We start from the raw sequence: 22,636 nt of genomic DNA on the forward strand, positions 1-22,636 counted from the left end.
TATATATAACCCTATATCTGACTCTTTTAGTTTTAGGACTTACAAACAACCGTTATGTGAACAAAACTATAATACTCTCGTTAGCAACATTGTTGCGAGAGTATAAAAAAAGCTGAATCTTCGTAGAAGGTGGTGTTAACCCAAATTTTGTCTGATTAACGTTTTTGATGCATTTTTGTTTTGTTAGATTTTGAAGTTTTTCAACAAACACTCCTAAATACCGAAATACATTTTTGCAATTTATTTCACAAACAGCAATGTCAATTACATTGCCTTTCGTCGTCCGTCGTGATATAGGTTTAATTTTTATATAAAAGATTTAAAAATCGTTATTTTAGAAATATTTAATCGAAGAATTTTATAAATTTCTGTTCTTCTTCGCATTCCGATATGATATCTGGCACCAACTATCTACTCGGTGCCTTTCTTTAAGATTAAGAGAATATTTTCATATACAACAACAATGACAACCATAATTAGCATATGCTCCTCCAGAATTTACTCAGAATTTGGAATAATGTATTTGAAACAAATTCCCATAAACCCTTTTAAAAAGCGCATGATTTTGTATGCATTAATGAGTTTATGTTTTTTTTATTTTTATTTTGACTTAAAATAGTTATTGCAATTATCTATATTTTCGTTTCTTCTCTCAACGGCTTTCTCAATTTCGTTTGTATCCATACACGATACATTTTCAGCATGCGTCCACGATTTACTTGCAGTCGTCGATCCACAACACTTTGCTCCTCAACAAATCCAGCTTTACAGAATAGATCCCTCACCTCTTCTTGTGTGAAAAAGTATACCATTGTCCCGTCACCGCGCACATAAAAATTATCTTCCAAACATTTGCCACTTTTGAAACGCAGCTGCGCCATGTCATAGCGACCGTAGTCACGGAAGAGTACCAAACCACCTGGACGTAAGTAACGAAAACAATTGGCAGCAACACGACTCATTTTTGTGGGTTCAATAGCCGAGAGTACGAATATTAGCACAATTATATCCAATGAATTTTCAGCAAATGGCACTGACCAATCTTCAAGTGTCGCATCCATGACAAAGACTTCACAACGTTTTGGGTCATATTCCTTGTTCTCACGCAATATTTCGATTGCTCGCGCGGAAAAGTCACAACCATAAACTTTTAAATTCGGCTCCTGACTATACTTCAAAATCGGTAGAATAGTGTTTCCAACTCCACAGCCTAATTCAAATATGCTGCGTGGCTCTTGTACTGCATCTACTGACGGTGCAGCAAGTTCAGTAAATTCTGTAAAAAGCCAATGTCGATCTTTAAAAAATCGATTCTGATGTACGCCATAAAAAGAGTCCCAAAATTTATCAGCATCGTTCTGAAACTTTTCTTTGTCTTCAGCGTTCATTTTCTGTGTTGAGTTCTTAGTCACCGCCGCAAGCGCTTCTTGCTCTTGGTCGGCATCCCATTCAACGTTATCCCTGCAATTGTGCGCAAAGCCAAAACAAGTGTTATAATTAGTATTTAATAACATTAATACAATACCAAGCATTAAATTCAAAAGTGTCACGTGGATCTTTTAAAATTCGACCGCCAAGTGCTGGTTTCTTGCGATAACGTGTGTGCTCCCAACTTGAGAGCAAACGCAAATTTGTCAATATCCTCGTATATTTACCAAGCATTGTGTTTAAAGACATCATTGTCATCGGTTAGGAAACGATTTCCAAATTTCGGACGCTTCTCCTCGACGGTTTCAGTCAGCTCCGCAGGATTTGCCTCATTTCCAAATTCACTCATGTCAAAATATTTAAGATCGTATATTTTGCATATGTTTACTTTTCGGTTTTGAACTGCTTCTTCTTACAAACGCGGTATTCAATGTGGACAGAGAACGTAAATAAATTACAGAGAATGCTTATAATATTATAATATTAAATTAATATCATTATTAAATTAAATTATAATATTATAAACGTTCTCTGTGAGTAACGAAATATTAGATTATTATAAGATTAAATTATAATATGATTAACGTTCTCTGTATATAAGTTACGCTCTCTGCTATGGTTACAAAATTTGAGTGTTCACAATGAATAATAAAAAATTATAGCTGGCAATTTAGAGCCAAATAATATGCTTTAGTCTTAAAAAATAACATTTCGCAAAAATGTTATAGAATTTTTATGGAATAATATAGCTTAGAGTTTGGTTTCAAGGCTTTAACATTGTTTATTGTGTAAAATTATGATATTTGTCTTAATTGTGAATTTAAAAATTTTCAAATTTTGGTAACTCTAAAATGTGAAGACAGTAACGAAACGGAACTGCTGTTTGCTTTGATTCAAATAATTCTACGAGTTTTTTTTTTTTTGCGAAAATAGTATTTTCCGAATCAAAAATAATATAAAATTATATACATATATTTGGACATCTACGTAAGTGGGCGTAATTAAAGAGATTTGCTTTTGGCGTGGATAAACCTAAAAATTGAAAGAGAGCTGAAACTTTGTTTACATTTTTTGTGATTTTAACCGCTCACTTGTACTACCTGCTGCTTGCAGACCTTGTCCGCCATTTTATCAGTTTAGATTATGTTGATGCAGTTCATATACGTGTTTAAAGGATAACGAAATCACAGGCTTAGATTAGTCTTGTATTTGACACGCTTGAATACACATACATTTGATTTTTGTAGTTAAAGGTAAGCTTGAAAAAAGGATAAACAAGTGCAAATATTTTAGTGATTGGTTTTCGTTTTCTCTAGCTGGTTGAAAATACTATGGCTATATCAACAACAACAATATTAGATCTCAACGACGAATGCTTAACAGCTATCTTCGAACAACTAAAGGGAATGAGGGCGAAGCGGAATTTTTCACGTGCCTGCGACAGATTTGCAAAAATTTATTGTAACTACTATATACATCAATTAATTGTCGAAGATTGTGAAGCGTATTTTTTCGATAGTCGTTTAGTCACAAAATTTGGCCATTTAATCGGAACTCATATGTTCCCAATGCCGAATCTTAAAAGCATTAAATTCGATGATACATTTGCGCTGTTCTTCACCGAAAGATTCTTTCGGGCGCTCAAACGAGATCATCAAACTATAGAAAGCGTCGAGCTGCACGGCTTCGCAGATAAAGACTTACAAAACCTGTTGCCTTTGCCCAACCTAAAGCGTCTACATTTAAACTTCAGTCACGTAACTGGTAAAGTGTTCGAATTAATTTATTTATGGAAAGATTTAATTAAAATAATACTCTCTTCATTTTGCAGGCAGCTACATAGACCAAATGAGTAACCTCAAGGAATTAATTATCGATAATGTACACGATTTCGAATCCAGACATTTGGTTAGCATTCTTAAGCGAAATAAGTTACAAAAACTGGTGGTACGCGCTTGTCCCTATGTGTTCGCCAAAATTGATGCTTTGGAGATGGCACAAAATTTAAATTATTTACAAGAATTAGAAGCGAACTGGCATGAAATACGCAAATGGCAATCAATAGGCGACCTGCCGTGCCTAAAAGTGTTAATTATCAATAAATTCAAAACATTACAATGTCGCAGGTGTCGGAAAATCGAACGTGGCGATGCCATGCTACCCGCCACTGGCTACTATTATGGCATATGTGAGTGCGGCTTGTATGAGGCGAGAGAGTTATTCAAAGGCTTACGTAAAAAGCATATTTTGGAAAAATTAATTTTTCTCGGCTCACGCATAACAACCAGAGATCTCACCTTCATATCGAAATTAACCAGCTTAAAGACACTTTACATGGGCGTAGATAATGTGCCGCTCTACGTTTCGATAGCGATGTTTAATCGTTTAAGCGAGCTGGAAGAAATAGATATAGGTTATTCGTGGAAATTGCCAATCGAAGCTTTGGACTTTTTGATGAAGTGCCAAAAACTGAAATATGTAAATTTTGGCAATTCGCAAGGTTTCCCTGAACAATTTATTTTGGAGGCAATCGAAGTGATTAAGCGTAGAGAAGTGCCACCTGTCAAACCGGTAAGGTTGCAGTTCATGAATCCGGACTTTTCTACAGAATTCCTTGAGGTTAGTTCATTATTAAATTTGTGTTGAAAAATATTTGCTTAACAAATAACTTATTTTAGGATGAACGTGTGATAGCAGCCAAACCTTTCCTGCAAATTGAGCATTTCCAGACGGTAGAAATGACAAGACGCCTCTACAATTACATATATTATTTTTGATGGACTTTTGTTAAACACAGCGTGATCGTTAGTATTACCGTTAGCTTGATTTATGTAAGCGCCACATAGCATAGGAAATATACATACATATATTGAATTATTTAACTTATTTATGTACATAACTAATTTGCAGTATGCTTTTTATTGCTTTTCAAATTCTTTCGTGCCATGTAAATAATATTTTGAATATTTTGATCTCAATAAATATTTTTTTGTAGCAAGCTTAAAAATAATTTTTTTATTTAACATTTTATTTAACAATTATTATTTTTTATTTTACATTTTATTTATTTTTTTTATTTTTCTTTTATCTCGCACATGTAACTCGTACATACATATGTATCTACATATATAGTGCCATATGAGCCACGGCATGCTTATTCTGTGGCTTCTTTTAATAACTCGTACATATTTAGCTAAAAATAGGATTCTCGGATGTGATTCTTCGAATACAAATTTCTTTTTTTTTTCAACTATAAAACGCAATTTCATTCATGAGCGTGTACAACAAACATATGTACATACATATGTATGCGCATTATATGGCACTCTAAGTCTCCAAAGGTCTCCGGGAAAGTTTTTGAAAAGCGCCTGCGCAAAACGGAAGTCTTTGAAAGGATAAGCAATAGCTGACGTATGGTGGAATAGTAGTTAGCGGTCTCATTTTGACGCACGTTCTTGATGCTCGACCCAGTGGGGACAAGAAAAATTCCAACACATTTCGTAGTTGCGTACTTTCGAATATCCATCATACGAGCGCCGAGGAGCTGTAGCCGAGCTTTGAAAAAATTTTCGCAGTTGGCTAAATATTACCGTAAGTGAAAAAGTGCTCAACGCATGAAAATATAGGAATATTCAATAATTATTACCAATTCAAGTGCAAACGCAGTGAATTTGTTGTAAAAAGCCAAATTAATATTTTTCGAATAGTTTAAGAAATTTAAGCTTTATTGTGCAAAATTGCGTTTTTGCCTAACTGCCTTTGGCGAAATATTGAAGTGCTGAACCAAGTGTCACAAATGTGATGATGTGAAAATTTTCATTGATTTTTCTGCCACCGCAAGTTTTGGGCTTTCCTAGTATTAAGCGCTTAAAAAACTAAAACATTTGAGCTAAATGTTGTTTGCGTAGCTAAAATATAATTTCTCAACTTTTTTCCAAACAAATTTCTTACAATAACATAATTGCTTTAATATTTAATAATATTTTGCTAATTTGCTTTGCGCTTAAATTAGAACAACAAAAAAATCGCATTGTAAATTCTTAAAAATTCATTTCAACTATTTTCTTTATCTCAAAACTAAAAAATGCCAACATTGCAGTGTCAGATTTCGCAATTTGAGCTCGAAATAAGCTACAACAGCTAGCGAAAAGGCACACAAACGTACACTTTTGGCGAGTCATCGAGTAAAAGGCAGGCGTGCAATATTAACAACAACAACAACAACAGACAGCAATTACGCATAGTCTCTATTGCTTTCGAAGTTCGAATGCATAAAGCTTGTTAATTTCGAAAACAACCCCCGACAGCCAAGTCCAACACATACGGCACGCAATCAAAAATCTAAAACAACAGCGTTAATTAGCGCCCACCACCCACACACACACCACCTACCGTTGCCTACCGTTGCTGTGAGTGGTGAGTAAGAAACGTCAGTGGCCAGCCACACTGTCACCGTGCTTCCACTTAACAGCCAGTTGAACTCAACGTTGTGCATTTTGTTTCTCTCCCATCTGCTTGTGTCACAGTCACAGTTACAGTCGCCGTCAGTGCTAGGGTACCTACATAATTGGCAGCAATTTTGTAGACAAAAGCGTTTGCGGTTTATCCAGAACACCTTGCCGCACCCTATCGCCCACTCGCCTAGCACAGCAGCCGTTAACCGAAATCAGTAGCAGCAGCAGCAGCAGCGGTAGCGCCAGCAACTGATATTCCATTTCTCTCAGTGCTCAGTGCTTTTAGTCCAGCAGTCGCAGCGCAAAGTATCGAAACAGCGCGAGTAACATGTAAGTAGCTGTCATTATTGATTTTACAATCTCCAACTTATATTTTTGTTTAATGTGCGCTTTTGCTTTTCTTTTAATTTTTGGTAATTATGGCTCTTAATTTTTATTGACATGCATATTGTTCGGGTGAATTTGTCTGCACGAAATTTTGCAAATGATGATTAATGCCAATTGTGTTGGTGAAAGTGCTGCGTGTGCAAGTGACCAAACAATTCACGCTGCTACAAAAACAAATACAAGATGGTCGACGGCAAGCGAGCCCTTCAGGCGTACCGTTAGCCAACATGACACGCGTTACACAAACATGTTTGAACATGTGTATGAATGTTTGCCCAATGGTGTAGGAAAATCTCCATTTGCGAGTAACTCACGTGAACGCTGATGAGTTTGCTATCAATTTAGTCCTTTACACACAAACATTTAATTGATTTAGCAAAAAATTACTATTATTTTTGAATGCGTGTGGCGTGAATAATTGCGAATTAGTCATTTAAATAAAATATATCAAAACACAGTGTTAAAAATTAAACAGCGTTATACAACACCGGAAATCAGCTGATGATGCTTTCTTCGGGAAGGAGCTGTGGAAAGTAAATTTAATAGAATTACATAGATTTTACAACAACTAGGTACTTACATTTACACGTCTTTCGCAAATATTTAGTAGTGCCTTAAAGATAAGCTCCAATGCAAGCATACTACTTATGTAAGTATGTATGCAAATTGTGGCAAAAAAGTACCCGAAAATTGTAAAGAAAACGCAAAGAATTTAATTATTCAAAGTAATCCTCCTCCAAAACTGGTGAATACGGTGCTTGATCTATCGTATTCATTGCGCTTTTCGCTTTGAGGGGGGAGCCTGATTTAGAAGCTTCAAAAAATCGATTTTTTTTTGCTTAAATCTCTTTAAAAATAATCTAATACCATGTTCAGACCGACACTTAATCACACGATTTCGGCTGTTGAATGGATTATCCCACTAATTTTAAAAATTTATCAAGATTTCGCCATACAAAAATGACAGTTCCAAATCACCTCATTGAAATGATTTGAAATTGATCCACGCTAAATGTCTCTGTGCGACTGTGATTTTGCGCAATTTACTTGTCAGCACTGGCAGTCTGTTACATTATCACAGCTGATTTAGACACTACAAAGGGAAAAAAAGTAAACAAACAATTTTTTTTTAAAGCAATGAATCTATTTTTATCTGAAAATCTACTTAACAAATGAAAAAATGCATCCATTATTTCTATTATATGGAAAATATTAAAAAAAATCGTATTTTTATTTCAAAATACTATATGACAATCTTTTCTTTTGATAAATATTAAGCGATGTGAATTCTTGATTAACAATAACAGCTGTTTTCTGATCTTTCTAACGGCAGTGAGAACACTGTTGGGTTATGAAATGCTTAAATATAATCTTTTAAATTTTCGGTCTGAACATGGTATAAGAATATGTTCCCAAAGTTTTAGATGGGAATTTGAAATAAGTATTTTCGAAGCTAGAAGGAAAATAGTGACCGAGCGTCTAGCAGATACATATGTACATACATATGTATATTGGGCAGAAAGCGAAAACTTTGACGCGCGACTTCTCGGTTTTTCATTTTTACGATTATTCTTAATTGGCGGGCAGGATACAAAAAAAACTAAACGTCGTATAATATTGTTACAAAGTTTATTATCTTTGGCATGAAATTATCTTCTATTTAAACTAAAAAAAAGTAAGAAAAGTCAAGTTTGAACACATTTTTAAACAACATAAAGTCGAATTTTTTTGGTCAAAAACCACTTTTTTTCACTTTGTAAAAAATTTCTAAAATTTTACACTTTTTTCCAGAATTTTTTTAGTTTAACTAGAAGATAAATTATTAAAAAATATGAAGCTCTTTGAATTTTTTGTTTTCGATAGAAATTGCGACGTGCATCCTGCCCGCCGTCCGACAAATGCACATGCGAGATGTATCGGGCAAATGCTTCCCAAAGGCAGCATATCAAAGATTTCGTATCCGAAAAATTTGTGAAAGATGTTTACATATATAACTATAAACCCTAGAAATTTTGCTTTAAGCACTTATTTCTTTCCTTCCCAAAAAAAATCCTCAACAAAATCGATTTTTTGAAGCCTCTAAAGCAGGCTTAAATTCGGTTACAAAAGTACTCTTTTTGAAAAAAATAATCAGCTTATTTGGGACGCGTCTAGCAAGAACGCATTTCATGCCCAAAATATCCACTAAAATCATTCGAACGGACTCGCGAGAGAGGTCGAGATCTCGTGCCATCTCTCTAACAGTTGTCTGACGATTTTCAAGCACCATACTCTTCATCTTTTGTATATTTTCAGCAGTTTAAGGAGTGGAAGGCCGTCCAGTACGAGGCATGTCCTCAACGATCTCTAGACCGTCTTTGAAAGCGTTGTACCACTCGCAGGCTTGTATTTTTGATAAAACTGAATCAACTTAAGCCTTTTCCAACATTCGCAATGATTCCGCACACGAAATTTGGTTAGAAATACAAAGTTTGAAATAAATTCTTTTTCGATCGTTTTTCATTTTTACCCATTTTAAAAATCGCAACACACTACTGAGGTGTACCGACTTAAGCAGCTGCTGTATACAAACTGGTTCACAGATGCGCTCACATTTGGCGCAGTATTTAACGACAGTCCTACCAACCTACATAAATATGTACATGTTTTTGAAATATTATTTACCTGAAGAATTTAATTAAAATTTTCGACGGCGGCGGTCTTCATTGTTTTTTTTGGTTTCAGCTCAGTTCTCGGGTACCATTCGTATATGTGGGTAGTAGGTATGTAGGTTATATTTCGGGATGAGGGAACAAAAACAGATATTAATTACCGAAAAACGTTGCATTGTTTTTCAAAATATTGATTAAGATCTATATATGTATGCATATTTGCAAGTGTTTGAACCAAATGTCGAAGCACTTGTTCTACTCTGATTGAGGTATCTCCAAAACATGTCTCCTGAATGCATCAACAGCCTCTTCAGGTGTTGAAAAACGTTGACCCCTTAGTTTATTTTTTCTAAAGTAATACTCATCAAATTGTTTTAAGTGCTCAAAAATGCCGTTGTTTCAGTAAATGTGTGAGAGCTCGAATTGTTGGGGTGAAGAGTTATCCGTGTTCGGTGGTTTAGAATGGTTGCGACAAGTCCAGTTTTCCACAGAAATAACTATTTGCTTGAAAGCGCTTCGTGCCCGAACAATTTTTGGATTTGGCTTATTTTGAAACGCCCATACAGCTGACTGCTGTTTACTTCGGGCTCATACGTATAAATTCGTATTTTTTAACATTTCTCTCGACCAAACGAGAAGAGTCTTTTAGAGCGATCAACAAATTGCGAGGGATCCCACTAATGCCTACAGTTGTCTCAATCTCATGGTAGGTCACATGACGTTCTCGCAATATCAGTTTACGCACATCATTAATAGTTTCCGGAACAAAAACTTATAGTGGACGACCTTCAAGAAATTCGTCTTGGTGATCTACAACCTCGATTGGATTCGATCGACCCATCTATAAATACTGTTCTTTAATGGAGCTTTATCGCCAAAAAGTGAAATAAGTTCACCGAAGGACTCTTGCTGACTTAATCCACGTTGAAAGTTGTATAAAATAATCGCGCGAAAATGTTCGCGACTGAATTCTATTTTTTGTTCGAGATGAATATTTGAAATTACTGTAAACAACATCAATATTCTTCGTGTGTCAAAAAATTCTGACCACGTATAATATAAAAAGTGTCAAACTTTAGGATAAAGTTTTGAGTCGCTAGATTACAACACTGGGGTTGACAAATCTCGGAATATTAAAAGCCTAAGTATTGTGGGACAGTTTCGATGATGTAGGGTTCTCAGTCACGTTGTCAAGCATGGCTTTTGGTTCGAGTTCCATAAAGCGATTTTGAAATCCTCTGCTATCTCTCTGCTGCCAACGCGGCGATTTTCAAGCACTGATTCTTTAACTTTGTCGATGTTATCGTCATTAACAGCGTGGGATGGACGACTCGCATGAAGCAAGTTTTTGATGACTTCACATATTCATCATAATTGTTTTATTTTTGGTATATTATATCAGCTTGTGGAAGATTATACATATATTTTCTATGCTTTAAAACCGAAAATGGAGTTGTACTATAAATCTTCATAGAAAATTCAACCTTAAGTACACACTTTACAAGGTTTGGTAGCAATCGTTGACTGTTATCAACTTTTTTGTTTTGTTTACGTATACTTTCTATTTACCGAGCATATTTTTTGTTGACAACGAAAGACAAAGACTATGGAATAGAGACAATCTTTACTTTCTACCTGCAATATACATACATATGTAGGTACAAGCTAGTGTAACATGCTTTTATTAAGGATATTTTCCAAGAGTTATTAACGATTTCACAGATTGTGTAGGGATAAACAAGAGAACACATAAGGAACAAAATCTGTGTGTCTCTTTTATTTTGCTACGAAGAAAGTGTGCACAGAATATCACTTACGAATGACAGAACAGTAGAAGAATTCCAGGTTACAATATTCACTTTAATGGCACTATAGTTTTTTATTAACCTAGGAATATAATAAAATTTTAATTTTTATAAAACCAGAGAGAGTAAATACTAAATTTCTTTTTTCTAAGTCTAAAAGTTACGGTATTTATTAATAAGTTTTGCCTTTCTACTTGCATTAATTCTGTAGATAGATTTATTTCGAGGTTATCTACTTTTTTAAAGAAAAAACACAGAAACTTTAAATTTAGTTTAGAATGTTTATTATCATTCGAAGAACATTTTTTGGCAACTATTTTTTGAAGATCTCTTTTTGGCCGCGGCTACGTCTCAGATGGTAGAGTTCAATTTTCGATGACTCGTTCGAGCATTTCGACTGGTAACAGGCGAATGACACGCCTGATGTTTTAACCAAATTCCTGAATCAAGGCAGGATTGTTCACATTGGCTTTAGATTTTGCATATCCCCATATGAAAAATATGCAAACCTAAGTGTTCTCTCAATAAATCCATTGCTTGATGCAATGAGTTGGAAGTGGCGCCATATTGTTGATACCAAATGTCGCCAAGATCACGAGCTTCAATTTCAGACATCAAATAGTCGGTTATCATGTCGCGATAACGGTTGCCATTGACGGTTACGTTTTCAGCGGCATCATTTTTGAAAAAATATGGACCGATGATTTCACCGGCCCACAAACCACACCAAACCGTTGTTTTTTCTGTATGAAATGGCAGCTCTTGAATCTCTTCAGGTTGCTCTTCGTCCCAAATGCCATTTTTTTGCTTTTTACATTTGCTTATTTACATTTCCTTTGAGCCAGAAATCATCGCTGAACAAGATTTGACTCGAAAACATCGGATCTTCTACGAACTTATCAAGAGCCCATAGAGCGAGCGATGTTGCTTGGAAGATCAAGTGGTTTCAATTCTTGCACAAGCTGTATTTTGTACACTTTCATTTTAACATCTCGACGTAAATGCGCCAAGTCGTTCCATACATCAGTCCGAGTTGCTGCGAACAGCTCCACTTTTTTCGTGTAAACTCTCAACTACGGCAACTATATTTTCTTCACTGCGTGCTGGAATTGGTCTATTCGGTCGAATATTATTCAATTATTAACGCTGGGACTCTAGAGATGAAGAAGCCGATTATTAAAAATAAAAAAAAAATCCTCTACTGGATCACCCGTTATACTCTCCTTCTCTGCTTATACCTTTGAAAGTTGTACTAGTTCAATACCAATTTCCTTATGCCGCTACAACAGCTGTTTTGCACTGAATATACACACATATGTTCCAGTTACTAAGTGCTTATAGTATACATTATATACATATACATATATGTATGTATATATTACATATAACAGTAATAGTCTGCAGTAGCTTCGCGATAACAGGAAAACAATTGATGAGACCGCCAAGAGACTGCGTTCATTAATTAATAATTATGTGCCAAGTTACAGTTGGCCATATTGTGGCGCCCTAATGCGGTTAGCATCGTTGAGGGAGAATGAGTTCGTTCCACTTATCAATTTGTTGGCGCCTTTAATTGCGCGACAGTGGCAAATACTTCCTTTTTTTCGTTCAATAAATGCCTGCTGCTTTGACTCACGTTGGCACACTTCAGCATTTCTTTTCCGCAATATTTTCACACTCGCATAAATATATTTGCATTCCCACGAACTTGGCACTGGGTACAATTGGTCTATTGATTTTTTTGTAAGTGCGTAAAAGAAGAAGTGATTTGTAATAAAATATGAAGTAGATGATGACTTTTCGAAATCATATTTATATTTAATACTTATTTTCTAAGCGAGCTTTTTCGTTATATAACCCAGGGGATTGTACACTATCTAAATCCGGTTTTCTCTAAGACAAACACAGAGAAAATGTTAACTTACAGAACCCCTATATTATTACAATTAATTTTTTTATCCCCAGGGACAAAGTCCCAAAGCACAAAACGTTAGCAAAGAAAACGTATTCCGAGGGGGAGGAAGGGATGATATATGGTAGTATAACGTAACGATGCGAACCTAAGGCGATGTGCCAAGAAAAACTTTATAGGAAACCGCAATATAATTCTTTTTAAATCTTCAGACTACAAAATTAGTGTTAACGCACTAAGATAACAGGTCAATTGAAATGTCCCCGACCTATCATAGTAAAACACATTTTTTGTGTTTTCGTTTTTTTATTCAACATAGTTCCCTTCAAACCACCGATTATAGCAATTCTCCAATTTTTCGATACATTTTTTCTAGTACTATTTGTCCTTTGCTTCAAAATATGCCTCAGTTTCGGCGATCACCTATTCATTCGACGAAAACTTCTTCCCAGCGAGCAATCTTTTGAGATCTGCGAATAGAAAATAGTCGCCTGGCAACAGATCTGTAGTATGTGGAAGCCCAATTCATTGATTTTTACAATCGTGACACGATACATTGTCATGGTGAAACAGCACTACTTTTTTCTTCGCCTTCGTCGATATCGTCTTTCAAACGGTACAAAAAATCGATGTAATAGTCGCTGTTCATGGTCCTTCCTTTTGCAAAGTAGTTCAGACGCCATAATCCTGCAGCCGTACGCTTAATTACGCTTGAACATCTCCAAACACTGCTCCGGACCATTAACATGTCGTTATTTTTGGTCAAAAGTGAGCGCTCGTGACACCCACTTTCTACAGAGTCTTCTCACACCAAAATATTCGTCAATGCTATGATACACTCGTTCAATTCATATCTTTAAAGTACCTACTATCCCGAGTAACTTCACTTTACGGTCATCCAAAATTATTTGGTGCATTTTTTGGTGCTTTTGTCGGTAACAACCACTTTTGGACGTCCACTGCGTTCAACGTATTCGATGTCCATTTCACCACGTCTAAACCAATCTCTGATGGTTGATTTTTCTGGAACAGTGTCCGGAAACTCGCCATCAAGCCAAGTTTTGCTTCAACTGTAGTTTTTCCTTTAAAAAAGCAATATTTTATCAACACACGAAATTCCTTTTTATCCATTTTTGCACATTAACAAAAGTTTCTTCACTTAAAATGATATAATTTACAAGCTAATAAACCGGCAGCTGTTAAATTTATACACGCGACTTATAAAGGTTAGGGCTAACCAAAAATCATATGAATTTAATTATAGAAATGCAATCTATGTGTCAGGCCAGAGACTTTTAAATTACCTGTTATGAGTTACAGGGTCCGGCACTCGAAGTGTAACCTATTAAAAAACACATAAATTCGGTTTGGACATTTATTTTTATTTATTTTAAAGTACAAAATGTGTGAAAATTATCATAAATTCAGGACCAATTCACTTTTGCTCGATATGGCAACCTTTTGCCTTAACTATGGCCTTGAGACGGTCAAAACACGAATCGCAAGCTGCCCGAATGTAACTTGCAGGTATTTTGGCCCACTCACGGACAATGGCTTTCTTCAGCATCTCGAGACTGGTGTATTTTTTACTTCGGACCTTGCTATCCAAAATGGTCCAGAGAGAATAGATAGATAGATATTTATTTATTTCATGCACAATAAATATACAGGAAACAAGAGAAAAAAGAAACAGCACTAGCTCGAGGCCATCAGCTGAACCCAGAGAGAATAATCCATTGAATTCGCATCTGGTGAACTCGAGAGCCATTGTATGGTCGTAATGAAGTTCGGAACGTTGTTTTTCAGCCATTCTTGGTTCACTAGCGCTTTGTGAGACGTTGCTGAGTCTTGTTGAAACGTCCATGGTTTGCTACCGAAATGTTTGTTTGCCCACGGCTTGAAAGCAGCCTCCAGAACACTTTCCCGATAATATGTCGCATTTACTTTAATGCCAGGCTCGATGAAAACAATTAGAGAGCGCCCATCTGCGGTGACAGCGGCCCAAACCACTATTTGTGGCGGGTACTGTCTCGTGGTGACCAACCGATGACTTAGATTCTCGTATGAACGGTCCGTCAAATAAACCTTATCGTTTTGGGAGTTTACGAATTGCTCAATTGGAAACATTTTTCGTTAGACAACACAATGTTCGGGATTTGACCACTTTCGGCCAAGCGAAGCAACGGCTTCTTGAGAGAGCGACTTACTTGTTGCTGCTTCGGTGTGAGATCATGGGCCTTTTGGAACTTGTAAGGCTTGACCTTGAGCTCATTTTTCAATATGATTGGCACTTCGTCGTGGATTTCGCTCAAGTCGCTTCTTCACTTTCGGAACCATCTCACGTGTCGTTGCAATCCTTTGATGACCACCTCCATGGCGTTTGAATTCCATCGCTGATCCCTTTTTTTGCGTTTTTTTTTTTGACAAAACGCTTTTGTACAATTGAGAACAATAGCTGATTCCAGTGCGACAGCTGCGCGAACGGTCTGAAGTTGGTTACACGAGTGCCGGAACCTGTAGTTTGAATTAAAAAATGCGATTAAACGCAGTATACTTCGAATATCATCTTAGTATAATTAAAAATTATAAAAATACTTTTTTGTGGCTTTGATGTGCTTTCTATAGACAATTTTATGACTTCGACATATTTTTTACCACGAATACTGCCATAAAAGCCAACAGTTCAGAAGTAACCTCAAAGTCTTATAGTATAGTTATTCATTTGTCGCATAATATCAATATGCATAACAAAAATTTACCAGTTTATCAGGTTATTTAGGTGAGAAGAGAAGTTGAGTTTTCTCAACATCAATTTGATCAGATTTGTCATACCGGTTTCCAGTTGATTTCTAATCTGTTGATGGTAGCTTCCATGTATTCCAATTTTTTATATTTATTTGCCCTCCATTGTAGCTGAGTGCATAGTCGCACATTCTTCCATACAGAAATGCTACGTAGGTTCAACAAAGAATACTAGAATATGGACTATGTACGATATTCCGTTAAAACTGGTCGTTTTAAAACCGAAAATATGTTACCGTAATTTCCATTTCCGGTTTACAACTTCCTGTTTGGCTTTCAAATATATTTAATATCGGAAATATTGTTCCATTAGTTTATTACCGGCCCATTTCTCATTTCATGTTTGTTCAAACCGGAAACATTGTACTGTAATTTTACTTCCGTTTTCCTTTTTTTGCCTTAAAACCGGAAATATGGTATCATTAACTTATTTCCGGTGTCTACCACCATCCGATCTCAATTGTTTCCGCTTCCGTGCCGTTTTCGTTTCCTCTTGGATTTTTAAAACATGATACTGTTATTTAATTTATTTATAGCCAGTCGTTTCTTCTTTTTGCTTTTTGGCGCCAATTCGAGATACCAAGTGCAGCCTGTTCCTTATTCACCTGATCTCTTCAATGCAGTTTAGGTTATCCTTTTCCTTTGCTTCCACAGGAGGGTACTAAATCGAAAACCTTCAAAGCTGGAGTGTTATCTTCCATCCAACATTACCTGTCCAGCATAGCCGCTGTCTCTGAATTCGCTGGACTATGTCAATGTCGCCGTATATCTCGTACAGTTCATCGCTCCATCGTATGCCCTACTCGTCGTTGCCGATGCGCAAAGCACCAAGGAAATCTTCCGCAAAACTTTTCTTTCGAAATCTCTTAAGGCGGACTCAACGCGAACTAGTCTCTCAATTTTTAAGATATCGATCTGAACTTTTGCGCACGTCTTTTTCTCTTTGCTCACTTATTGGGCCCGCCGAGAGCATATACAGCTAGCTGCCATACAAACTGAACATCGGAATCAAGTGCTTGTATCGGAAACTTTTTCATTGTATGAGGTATATTCAAGAAATTTTACACAGATTATTGTCCAAGACGGTAAAACAATCTCTGATGAAATTGTTCAGATCGAGTCACTATAGCATATAGCTGCCATACAAACTGATCTATCAAAGTTCTTGTAAGAAATATTTTTGTAAGGTATTATAGCTACGATGCAATCAAAGGTTAGGTTTTTTTTGTTTTTATTGATCTTTTGCTCGAGTGCATATGTAGACGATAACTGGATAATGATCAAGTAAAGCATTCAAAAGAAATATTAGTGCTGATCTGAAAAAAATAAATATTTTAATTGATGATGATTAGAGAACCCCAAACGTGAGATGAAACATTGCCGATCTTCCCACTTCTCTCACTGTTCGCTGAGAACACCAGCAACCGGTGAGGAAATCGATAAAAACCATGACTTTACAACACATCCATCTCCATTATCTATTAAAAATATGCCATAAACAAGAAAGCCATAAAATGAATGACCACTTTATTAAATTTAATTTAATTTCAAGCTAATCGGTTTCATTTAAAACTTCTCTGCGAAAATGGGCAAGAAAGATAAGAAGAAGGAAGAGTAAGTAATTTTGAAAACTGAAAAATAATAGCGTTGGGTATTGCTAAATCATTTGGGCAACTTTTAGATGAACTTTTGTAATTTTGAGGTTAGAAGTTGTTGTTACACACTAATTAATATATACATACACACTACACATACATGTACAGATGCACTTAACAAGTTTGAAGCTGTGTAAATAATTTTTATATAAATTTGTTATTTTTGAATTATTTCATTTATTGTATTTTGTCCAAAATAATTTCTCTTAATATTTATACTTGGCCATAAAACTTGTTGATTATATAACTATATTATGTAAACAGCGGAATAATTCACAATCGATTTAAAATTTGCGTTTCTTAGGGCGGAACCAGCACCAGCAGCCGATGCACCACCAGCTGATACTGCCGCAGGTGAGGGCGGTGATGGTGAGATTGTCGGCGGACCGCGCAATCCTCAACAGATTGCAGCACAAAAACGGTTACAGCAGACGCAGGCACAAGTCGATGAGGTGAGTATGTATATGTGTGAAGTTGTTGAGCTCAATCGAACCAGTATATAGCCGGTAACGATCTGTTATATACAGTAAGACTCCGCTAGAAGCTTAAGATACGTTCAATCAAAGTAAGGCTACCAAAGGCTTACTTAACACGTGAAAAATGGGATTAGGGAAAGATAAATAGAAAATTAGTTAGGTATTAAATTATTTATTGAAGATTATATCTTTCAAATGTTGGCCGCGGCTACGTCTCAGATGGTCCATCCGTTGAGTCCAATTTTCGATGACTCGTTCCAGCGTTTCGACTGGTTACCGGCGAATGACACGTGTGATGTTTTGCACCATAGACTTTAGACTTTAGACTTTACATATCCTCACAGGAAAAAGTCTAACGGTGTGATATCACACCATCTTCGTGGCCAATCGACCGGCACAAAATATGAAATTATCTGCACACCGAATGATTGACTCGATGTAATGAAAGTGATGCCGTCTTGTCGAAACCAAATGTCGCCGAGATCACGAACTTCAATTTCAATCATCAAATAGTCGGTTATCATTGTCCGTTAAGTTCTCACCGGTATCATTAAAAAAAAATATGAACCTAACCGTTGTGTTTTCTGGATGAAATGACAGCTCTTAAATCTCTTCAGGTTACTCTTCGTCCCAAATGCGGCCATTTTTCTTGTTTACATATCCTTTGAGCCAGAAATGTGCTTCATCTTGTGAAAGTCGAGCGCCTTAGTTTTTGCACAAGCTATATTTTTCAATTTAGGATTTCGATGTAAAATACGCCCGGTCGTTCCATACATCAGTCCGAGTTACTGCGACCGGCGCCGAATCGACTCTCTACGGTCTTCGTGTACACTCTCAACTACGGCTGCTATATTTTCTTCATTGAAACGTGAATTTTCGGAATAAAGCTGAATATCAATTGGAAATTGCTATTTCTTGAACTATTTCTTCGACGACTTCCACATTTACTTCATCTAAACCGGTTTGTTTTGGTAATTCGACAATTTCATCCATATCGACAGAGTTTCCAATGTCTTCACTCTTACTTAAATGTGGTCAAACGTTCTGCCGTAATCGTTTCAATGATTTTTCTGTTATCGCATTCTAAAAAAGGCTTATGCTTTCTACAGCATTATTGATTGCTATTGAGAGTCTATATATGCATTTTATGAATGCTTCGGGTTGGCTTCGAAAATAATGTTTTAACCTATTACAATCGTGTTACTTGGGACCGGAGAAAAAGTATCTAGTGAAGTAAATCAGCAGACACACTTGAACCGAATCACTTTTCTCCCCTTTAGTCCCTCGCTATGTGGCTTCTAGTTTTAGTAAAGATTTCAAATACGTTTGAGAAACTTTTCCTCTCCCCACTTGAAAATCCTTCGTACATAATGCGCACATGGACATTTATTCTCTAATCAACTGGTTTGATTTGAACAGGGTGAACGATTGGAACCATATTCACACTTTCGGATAGGATTGTCGAAGATTTTTCTGAAAATTCCTTTTCTATCCAAAAAGCTGGTCATTTGTCGGAGTCGCCGATATTGTACTTCCAACGGACCGAATTAATAAAATATACTATGTATCTACATAAACTTTGTTTTTGTTGTAACGGCAGAATTCTGTTGAGTTGATAGTCCTTGACCAGATAAAAAAACCGGACCCGTTCCGTTTACGTAAACCCGACTGTCTTGGAAACGGTTGCCATCAAATTCGTCATATTATTGTTCAGCACAAAGCTGCATTTTCAGAAGAAAATCAAGTTTTTGTAATTAATATTTTTTATTTGTGAAACGTATTATAGATTCGGCGCCACCGAAGTTGACGTTTTCACTTGCTTTGGATAACAATAAAATATGTAGTATAGATCTTTAAGAAAGTGCAAATTTTTCGCAACTAATCAGTAATACTTTCCAAAAATCCTTTATAAAGAATTTCGGTACGGTTAATGGTTAAAAAAAAGTTTGGGTTAAAAAGTCGCCATTAGGGTAAAGTTCGTCAAGAAAAATATACCTCAACTAACACTCTTTCCTATACAATATTCTCAATATTATTCGTGGCCATAGGTCGTCGACATAATGCGAACAAATGTGGAGAAGGTGCTCGAGAGAGATCAAAAGCTATCGGAATTGGATGATCGAGCTGATGCCTTACAACAGGGTGCTTCGCAATTTGAGCAACAAGCTGGTAAACTAAAACGAAAATTCTGGTTGCAAAACTTGAAGGTACCGTTACATTTGTCTTACGCTATCATATGTATTTAATGCATTTTTCCGCTTCTACGCCATAGATGATGATTATTATGGGCGTTATTGGACTGGTCGTTGTGGGCATTATTGCAAGTAAGTGCTGGGGAACGCAGCGACGTTTCTCACAAAAATCTAGCTGTTGACAAACTCTATGAATAATCTTGATATACTTACATGATTTTAGTTTCGATATTTAACTATGACACTTGCCTGACCTTGGCATACACCTATATATACATATGTATATTTCCATATATTTTAATAGCGCCTTCTGAAATGTTAAACTATGCACAATTTATTTATAAAAAAAAAAAATTTAACTCTTTTTAAATAATTAACTAAATAGTTTTAAATTCTCTTAGTAAAATACTTATCGACACACTCTACTGATTGAACAGCACATTTGATTTAGCAGCATCTTTTCAGCACAAATTTCGATTGCACCGAAAAAGCAAATATTTTTCTACTAGTTGAGAAAATTAATGAAATTTTATTTATGATTCTAGAAAAACAGAAATTATTTTCTAAACACACTTACACGCATCATTACTGTCATGACATACGCATACTTTTTGTTGTTGTTGTATACTATTTTACTCTTTTATAAATTGCCGATATGAATATATATATAATTTTCTATTTTACTTTTGTAGGTAATTTTATGTAGAGTGCTAGAAAATATTACACAAACAAAAAAAAAATATTTAAAAAATTCGAAATTCATTGAAAGCCAACATTCGAAGTTGAAATTGGCAGTGTGCGTTGTATGTATGTATGTATTATGTACATATTTACTAGCGTTATCATGTGCAAATGTGCAGTGAAACTGTTCTAAGTTATAAGTAGATTAAACGAAACGCTCACTAACAATCCAAAAAATAATAATTAAAAAATTAAAAAAAAAATTAAAAAATTAAAAAAAAAAATAATTAAAAAAATTAAAAAAAAAAATTTCAATAATAAAAATTGTCAATTAGTGCGCACTCACCGCCATACACACATACATACACATGTATGCGTGCATGTAAGTGCGCAAATATAAATCCCAGCAAGGCACAATCGGCATGCGGAAATTAAGCAAATTCAAAATTACAACAACTCTAATCGGTGTTAATTGACTGTTAATTGAGTGAATGAAAAATTGTACATTATGCCATCAATCAAATATATCAAATCACATCGGCGGTATCACAGTGCAATCATAACAAATGTTAATTGGCCGACGCACCAGGTTCGATATCAACGAAATTCATTTGTAAAATGTGCATTTTCGACGAGCAGACGTCGAACGCTTCAGTAAACTGTAGTTGAGTTTAATTGTGCAATTGCTTTTGGTTCGTCAATTATTTTTTATGTTTAGTACACAACGCGAAGACGGCAACACTGCCACGTTCCAAGTCACTTGAAGTTTGAATTTCTTTGTGGCTTTGAATGCTCGGGATATTGCAAACGACGTGCTCAATTGTTTTTTTAACAGAAAAAAGTTCTTAAGTAGATAAGGTTTGAAAAGTTTTTTGGGTATTTGAATCCCAAAAGTATGCAGCGAAACGGGCAATATTTGGCAAACTAATCAACTAAGCGCCGTTTTCTCAATGTCTGTTTAGTCTTCTTCTTCTTAATTGGCGTAGACACCGCTTACGCGGTTATAGCCGAGTTAACAACAGCGCGCCGGTCGTTTCTTCTTTTCGCTACGTGGCGCCAATTGGATATTCCAAGCGAAGCCAGGTCCTTCTCCACTTGGTCCTTCCAACGGAGTGGAAGTCTTCCTCTTCCTCTGCTTCCCACGGCGGGTACTGCGTCGAATACTTTCAGAGCTGGAGTGTTTTCATCCATCCGGACAACATGACCTAGCCAGCGTAGCCGCTGTCTTTTGATTCGCTGAACTATGTCAATGTCGTCGTATATCTCGTACAGCTCATCGTTCCATCGAATGCGATATTCGCCGTTGCCAATACGCAAAGGACCATAAATCTTTCACAGAATTTTTCTCTCGAAAACTCGTAACGTCGACTCATCGGTTGTTGTCATCGCCCAAGCCTCTGCACAATATAGCAGGACGGGAATTATGAGCGACTTATAGAGTTTGGTTTTTGTTCGTCGAGAGAGGACTTTGCTTCACAATTGCCTACTCAGTCCGAAGTAGCTGTTGGCAAGAGTTGTTGATTTTCATTGGGTCCCAAACCCAGCGCACAACCCTGCGGAGGGAATGTTTCGCCTTCTCACATTAGCTCGCCTTCGAACGGATGTTCTTAAGCTACCCAGAGGATACTTGGTCAAAGACTGGAAGTAGTGAGCTGCTTCAGCCATATGTAAAAGAATCGTTTCTGGCCAACTGTCACCAACTGTCAATTAACTACTGGTTGTCTAAACCAAGACACCTTTTTTTTTTGGTAAAGCACCTTTTTTAACCAAAATTTAACAGATGGCTGCTAAACAGACATTGAGAAAACGGCCCTTAAAGTTACTAAATATCTGTTCAAAATTAAGCCGGACTGACAATAAAAATTACCTTTTCACATTTTTTAATACAAATCTTTATTATCCTCTTTAAAATAGACAGCTGGCCCAATATAAGGTTGCTAACGCTTAAACCAATTTTCCATACACTTTTTATGAGCATCGTTTAGGATGGCCTTTTGTGCCTTCAGCGAATGACTAATGACTTCAATAAATTCAAAGCCCGTTCCTTGAAGCAGATTTTTTCAATTTCGAAAACAGAAAAGAAATCAAGTGTGACGTGACATTACCGTGGTGTAAACTCTATGCATGCACCTCAAAAACCGGTCAAGTAGCACTCATAATCTCTCTGTGGAACGAACTCAAGGTGGACCACAT

General features: G+C 36.1%; 3 protein-coding genes across 8 annotated transcripts in view; 2 read left to right on the top strand and 1 right to left on the bottom strand.

The window, feature by feature from the left end:
* Positions 1-574: 574 nt before the first annotated feature.
* LOC120778845 (methyltransferase-like protein) lies at positions 575-1,800 on the bottom strand. Of its 2 annotated transcripts, none has more exons than XM_040110869.1 (2): positions 1,656-1,800; positions 575-1,461 (listed from the first exon to the last, which is right to left on the bottom strand). In XM_040110869.1, exons 1-2 carry the CDS (start codon positions 1,775-1,777, stop codon positions 633-635), a joined length of 951 nt encoding a protein of 316 aa, XP_039966803.1. In that variant the 5' UTR covers positions 1,778-1,800; the 3' UTR covers positions 575-632. The 2 variants fall into 2 exon arrangements, with proteins under 2 accessions (XP_039966803.1, XP_039966802.1); XM_040110868.1 differs by having other exon boundaries at positions 1,526-1,749.
* A 959-nt stretch (positions 1,801-2,759) lies between these two features.
* On the top strand, positions 2,760-4,262 carry LOC120778927. The gene is made up of 3 exons (XM_040110972.1): positions 2,760-3,192; positions 3,260-4,047; positions 4,107-4,262. The coding sequence occupies exons 1-3, from the start codon at positions 2,760-2,762 to the stop codon at positions 4,203-4,205; spliced, it is 1,320 nt and encodes a 439-aa protein (XP_039966906.1). The 3' UTR covers positions 4,206-4,262.
* A 656-nt stretch (positions 4,263-4,918) lies between these two features.
* LOC120777234 (vesicle-associated membrane protein 2) overlaps positions 4,919-22,636 on the top strand; it is a 29,373-nt gene continuing 11,655 nt past the window's right edge. The window contains exons 1-7 of one of the 5 annotated variants that reach the window (XR_005705499.1): positions 4,919-5,019; positions 5,528-5,844; positions 5,955-6,212; positions 16,992-17,053; positions 17,399-17,546; positions 19,619-19,777; positions 19,843-19,894. Coding sequence is in view for 4 of the 5 variants with exons in the window: in XM_040108418.1 (XP_039964352.1) it covers positions 17,025-17,053; positions 17,399-17,546; positions 19,619-19,777; positions 19,843-19,894 (388 nt within the window). In the remaining variant the exon portion in view is untranslated. The other 4 variants (XM_040108418.1, XM_040108422.1, XM_040108419.1 and 1 more) reach the window with 4 other exon arrangements.

This window comes from Bactrocera tryoni, chromosome 5 (genome assembly GCF_016617805.1).
Source record: "Bactrocera tryoni isolate S06 chromosome 5, CSIRO_BtryS06_freeze2, whole genome shotgun sequence".
NCBI lineage: Eukaryota > Metazoa > Arthropoda > Insecta > Diptera > Tephritidae > Bactrocera > Bactrocera tryoni.

Coding starts and splice junctions, on each gene's coding strand:
- LOC120778845 (XM_040110868.1), bottom strand. CDS start 1,686: ATGACAATGATGTCTTTAAACACAATGCTTGGTAAATATACGAGGATA. Junction 1,462..1,525: donor ACTTTTGAATTTAATGCTTG/GTATTGTATTAA, acceptor GCACAATTGCAG/GGATAACGTTGAATGGGATG.
- LOC120778927 (XM_040110972.1), top strand. CDS start 2,760: ATGGCTATATCAACAACAACAATATTAGATCTCAACGACGAATGCTTA. Junction 3,193..3,259: donor AAACTTCAGTCACGTAACTG/GTAAAGTGTTCG, acceptor TTCATTTTGCAG/GCAGCTACATAGACCAAATG. Junction 4,048..4,106: donor TTTCTACAGAATTCCTTGAG/GTTAGTTCATTA, acceptor AACTTATTTTAG/GATGAACGTGTGATAGCAGC.